The sequence below is a fragment of the Corvus brachyrhynchos genome, unplaced genomic scaffold (genome assembly GCF_000691975.1).
Source record: "Corvus brachyrhynchos isolate BGI_N302 unplaced genomic scaffold, ASM69197v1 scaffold331, whole genome shotgun sequence".
In the NCBI taxonomy this organism is placed as follows: domain Eukaryota; kingdom Metazoa; phylum Chordata; class Aves; order Passeriformes; family Corvidae; genus Corvus; species Corvus brachyrhynchos.
Window position 1 is genome coordinate 80,639 of NW_008237229.1, and position 5,729 is coordinate 86,367.

A 5,729-nucleotide genomic window follows, 5' to 3' on the forward strand; every position below is an offset into this window, starting at 1 on the left:
GCTTCTGCTCCTTATACAGTCAAAATTGTTTGTGGCCTCATGTTGCCTCGTTTTAAAGCTCATCCAAAGGATGCTGTATCTCTAAATACAGGAAGTTGGATACAGTTTGATTTCTATGTGAAAATTTTGGGAGTAGGAAAAAAATTAATTGTGGAAAAGAAAGTCTGTTCCGTCAAAAAAATATCTGAGAGGAGAAGCATGTGAGATTTTTAAAGTACAGCTTCCTTCATTGTATTCTAAATTTTAATTCATCTGCAAAATTACACTAGAGAAAAATGAACTGTGTATTTATAATCAAAACCAGAGGCAAGCATAGCAAAAAAAAAAAAAATCACTGACTTGCAAAATCAGAGTTGTGCTGATAAGGGAGATTGAGAAAATTTTGGTTTTACCAGGAGGTTAAAGACAGTCCTATTTCCTGAGGCTCATGCCAATGCTTGCAACTCTTTGAGGAACTTCTTTGGTGTGAGGAAAGACATTGGACTCAAGTCTCTAACAGAGACAGAGTGACTTTTACAGCTGGGAGAACTCCCATGCCCACAGACGGGGTTTGGGAATGTTCAGTTTCAATGGCATGAGTGTTTCAGGGATTGGGTTGTTTAAAATTATGTGAGTTTCACTTTCCAAGTTTGGTTGCAATAAATGCTTTGAGATCAAATAGTGTTTATTATTTGTCTTTAGAAACCAATCAGATTTGCTAACAGCAAAACCTGATGAAGATAAGAAGGAAGTTTAAGAGATGAGCAATGACATTATAACTGCAGGCTACTTTATAAATGAAAGCCATTGCTTAGTTCTTAAATGTAAACATCAGATTATAAACCAGATCCCATTAATTTGTTGATGACAGTTGTTTTTCTTTATTGTGGATTTGTGTTTCAAAATTTGAATTTAGAACCAAATTACTAACCTAACATTAGCATTCTGAAGATGATATTAAGAAGTTAATTGAACTTAAATCTAGTTGAGGTAAATTTAACACCTGAGTCTGAAGGCAAACCCTACAAAATGACTCTGGTCCTGTTCATTCCATAGGGCTGTGGTAGCTCTGACAGGTAACGATTCTACTTTTGGTATGAGTACCTTAGACAAAATATCTCATTAATAAACTGAAAATGCACAAGTGTACTCCTTTTCCTAGGTTCAAAAGCCACTGCTACTCTCCAATCAGTTTCTAAAACCTTGACATTTTCTTCTGCATCTCTTATCTTCACTGGGTAAACTTTTACTTTAGCTCTTGAAAGTGTCTACAAATGTGAAGCATCGTGATAAGTGTGTACACAGGAAAGAAAAACAGGTCTTGTCCCCAATCCAATCAAGCATGCATTGCTATGTTTTTCTTTTTAAAATATACGTCATTTATCAAAACTTCACCAGTGCAATGGCTGTAAACTGGCCAGAGTATTTGGCTGTGTCCTGAGGAGTAGATAGGGCCTGGACCCTCAATTGTTTTGAAATAATCCTGCTGGATTTGGTCTGCAGAGCTCATTTGCTTCCTTGAAGTCTGCTGTTTGTGCTTAATTAATGTGTTTGGAACTTCTGAGGATGTTATTGCTGCAAGGGTAACCTCGATGGCAGTGCTTACACTATTCCTTTTCAGACAGTGTATGGTGTGAGCATGATCCAGCGCACTGGGGAGTAACTCTTGAGTTTCTCTGTCCACACAAATATCCTGCTCCTGCACTTGTCCCAGGGAGACTGTGGGACAGGATGCTCCTGCAGCAGAAATCTGAATGTATTGAGAATGTACAGTGACATAGTAGGCTTGTGAGAAAACTTCTTTATCCTTTCAGAGCATCCAGGGAGAACTGAATGGGCTGTACTGGTGGAGCAAAGCCTCTCTTATAAGCCCAGAGTTGTAATTTTGGAAATAACAGGCCTTGTGCATACCCAAAATTTATGCTGGCTCAGCTAACTGAAATTAAACCATAGGTCCATATTGGTGTTTTTATGCATGGATGGGACGTTGGTAAGAATAAGGCTATAATTCTAACATAACTGACAAGGCTAAAGAAGTTCTACCCATCTTCCTTTGGTCAGGACCACGCTCAGGGACAAGATCTGCCCTGCAATTGTTATCAAATCTCCAATGAAGCAAGATTAATATGTCAGTCTGGTTAGGTTGTGGGAAGGGGGAATGGCTGAGAGGACTGCCAGGAGAGTATGGGCAGATGTGTTCATGCAGGGACTGGACAGGGATGGTTCAGCCAGGGGCAGGGGAAGCTTTGTCAAGGGTACTGACTTCATAGCAGTGCCCTCTCCACCTGAGACAAGTGTGAAACGTTCTCTGGCCACCCTTGGTATTTCAAGTGTGAAATAATCTCCAGCCATCCTTGGTATTTCAAGAGTGATTTAGAGATCTGAAGTGAGGTCACACTGCAGCTAGCCCCAGTGCAAGTTCTCCTGGAATCTTATTTAAGCAAAGTTTTCCACTGAAAATTTGGTCTTTATTATATCAAACACTAATTTAAACAGACCAATTAAAAATTTAATAGTTAATTTCAAATATTTTCCTCCTGGCTCTTTTTCTTGATTTTTTCCCCCCAGCTTTGTTTAAAGCTTGTAGAATCATATTTTTTTCTCTCATGCAGTAGTTTAATACCTTGTACCCCTCTGCTTGGAAGACCTTTGTAACAGTTCTAGCTGTGGAGCTTCAGTTATGCACAGATTAAACAAATGGCAATGATAGAGCTTATCCTGTTCAGCTGTAAATCTTTAATCTGACTTTAGAGAGCAAGTGCCACTCATGGTATAACATGGAATTGGGACAGTTCATAATGCCCAGAAAAGAATGAGCAGGTTATTCCCGGGGGCACAGGTTTTGTTTTGTTCCTGCAGTCCTGTTATTGAGATGTGTGTGCCCACTTTCTCCTGCACACAACCCATGTGTCATTCAGCCAGTGCATGGCGTTAGGCTCAGATGGGACAGCATTTCCATATGGAGCAGTTCAGTATTTTGTGTAAAACATTTTTCAAGGGAAAATTTCATTTTTAGGAGGGGTTGGCTGTTAAAAAGGCACACGCCACACAGAGATGTTGAAGTACTTGCTTTAGTAGGTTTACTGTAGTCTAAGTAAAACAAGGAATCAGTTCAAACAGTGGTAAAGTATTGTGCGCTTTTAATTTTAATTGGAGACGGTAAAATGAAGGTCATCAGTTTCAGGAGACATGAGCATCTGGTTTGTTTTTAATTATCAAAGCAGCTGAAAGAAATATGACAAGTATTCATTAATTTAGTTCAGCATAATTACTCAATGTTGGGTTAAAACTTCTGCTCCTGTGACTTCTGGAGCTGCGTGTTGCAATCTGTATCATTTCATTAATATGGTATCCTAGTGAGCATGTTTCCTATTTTTCTCCCACGGGTGAGATTTAGAGGTATGATGGAGCACTGTTTTGACTTCTCACAGGATGAGCTGGATGAACTTCGGGCTGAAATGGAAGAAATGCGTGACAGCTATTTAGAGGAAGATGTTTACCAGCTGCAGGAGCTCCGGCGAGAGCTGGACCGGGCAAACAAGAATTGCCGCATTCTGCAATATCGTCTCAGGAAAGCAGAACAGAAAAGCTTGAAAGTTGCACAAACAGGCCATGTGGATGGAGAGCTCATTAGGAGCCTGGAACAGGATTTAAAGGTAGGTTGAGAGATTCATATTCATAGCAAAAGAGAGCAGACCGTGATGTGGCAGTGGAAGTGAGTGTGACACATGAAACAAATGTCAGGACCAATTTCGTACTGCTGTGGTGGAGAACAAATATTCAGCTCATCATCATCATAAGATGTGTCAGTGACCAAAAAAACCATGTGTTTAGACTCAAAATGAAAGAAATACAGTCAAGTTACATTTGTGCATTTGAAAGATTTAAAAGGTCTTGTTTTATTGGTTTTACTGAAAATCTTCACTTTGCAATACTGCATAAACAAGACCTGATACGCTTTTTCCAGTTCATGCTGTTTCCTTCCTTTTCGCTTATGCCAAGTAACTGGAAAAAAATAGTCAAAGTTGCATTTCTTAGAGTCTAGTGAGTTACTTGTATCAGGAGCAGACTGTTATATTTTTGCAGGGCAGATAGAGAATCAAAATGCTTTGTCCCTAAAAATACAAATTCCTGTAAAAATTACATTCATACTGAAACAGTTTTTGTATCTTTCAGAAATGCTTCCATCAAAACCAAGTAAAACTGTGTATAGGCTTTGTATGTTTATCTAGCTTAACTCGTCTTAATATTGCTATCTTGTAGCTGTTTTTAAAATATCTTCTGTAGAGAAGGACTGCTTACAACTGGAATTATTAAGAATGTTGTACTTAAAAATGTAAAACGTAAAACCTTCTGAAACTGGAATGATTTGTTGTCAGCAGTGGAAATGAGAGTAACATCAAGTCATCAAACCTTTTAAAATTTCAGATCTAATTTTTTGTTTTATGATGAAAACCAGCTTATAACCTTGTAACAGTAGCAGTGATACATTACTCTGTAAAAATCTTGTACGTAGATTTGAATGAAAGATATATTGAGTGTTTTTAGTTAGTTGGCTTTGGGTTTACTGATTCCTTGCAATTCCATAATTCCTCATGTTGTATGATGTATCACCTTTACAAACATTTTTGGAGTAAATATCTATTCTTGTTAGGCTGGACTCAGAAAACCTAAGCTGGCATATATTTCTGTGCTTTCATATCACTCTTGCCTAGCTGTGATTGCTGCTAAAGCAGCAAGTTTGCATGGATGGGACTGCTGCACACACGTTGCTTTGATGGATGGCCCGTCAGCTTTATGCACAATTCCTTGTCTTTGGCTTTATCTGTGTGGTATGCTGGCACTTTGATGGGCAGGTTTGGTATCTGCGTGTTTCCTCCCGCTGTTCATGACTTTGCCTTAGCATAATGTGGAGAGGGAGCTGGAGATGGGTAATCAAATATATTTCCATTCTGGATTTCTTTATTAGAAATGAATATTCATTTTGGTACTTGGAAGGCTTTGACTGTTCCATCAACAGTGTCATAATTGAATTAAAAAATCTTTTGGCTGTCTAGGGCTGTAATATGCTTCTTACTGTAGGAGACATACTGTAGCTGTTGCTCCTCACGGATAATCTTCATGCATCTGTGCTCTTTTGACCAGGTAGCCAAAGATGTTTCTGTCAGACTGCACCATGAGCTGGAGAGTGTGGAGGAGAAACGAGTTAAAGCAGAAGACGAAAATGAAGTCCTTCGGCAGCAAATCATTGAGGTGGAAGTATCCAAGCAGACGCTGCAAAATGAGCTGGACAAGTTAAAAGAGGTAAGCAATTGTCAGAAAAGCCATGCAGAGCAGTATTGCTGGATTAGAATGGAAATTTGGCACACAGGTGTCTTAGACTAATTTGTACATGAAATGCTTGCTGATATTGCTTGTACAATTGCCCCAAAGGTCTGCTTTGTTATATGTCCCAGATACGTCATCGGTAATTTAGAATCAATAGAGATGTAGATGAGTGATTCTCCACTTTTTTTGTCTAGGGCTTCTCACAGGGCTTCTGTCCCATTTTCAACTGTCTCCTTAAAAACTCTCTCCCTGCTGGAGCAAAACTATCTTTGATTTGACTCCAGCTAGCTAGCTCTGGCTGTTCTTTACACAGACTGGGACTTCCACCTACTTGAAAGTCAAATGAGGTGTGCATGACTTGTCTCTGAGAGCAGGGTTCAGATAGGCAAGGCACTGTTTTGGCTGGTACTCCTCAGTGGTGG

At 39.3% G+C, this 5,729-nt stretch overlaps 1 protein-coding gene across 1 annotated transcript; it reads left to right on the forward strand.

The window, feature by feature from the left end:
- The first annotated feature begins 3,383 nt into the window (after nucleotides 1-3,383).
- LOC108445473 (protein SOGA3-like) lies at nucleotides 3,384-5,379 on the forward strand. The gene is made up of 2 exons (XM_017729432.1): nucleotides 3,384-3,635; nucleotides 5,125-5,379. The coding sequence occupies exons 1-2, from the start codon at nucleotides 3,384-3,386 to the stop codon at nucleotides 5,362-5,364; spliced, it is 492 nt and encodes a 163-aa protein (XP_017584921.1). The 3' UTR covers nucleotides 5,365-5,379.
- Nucleotides 5,380-5,729: the final 350 nt, after the last annotated feature.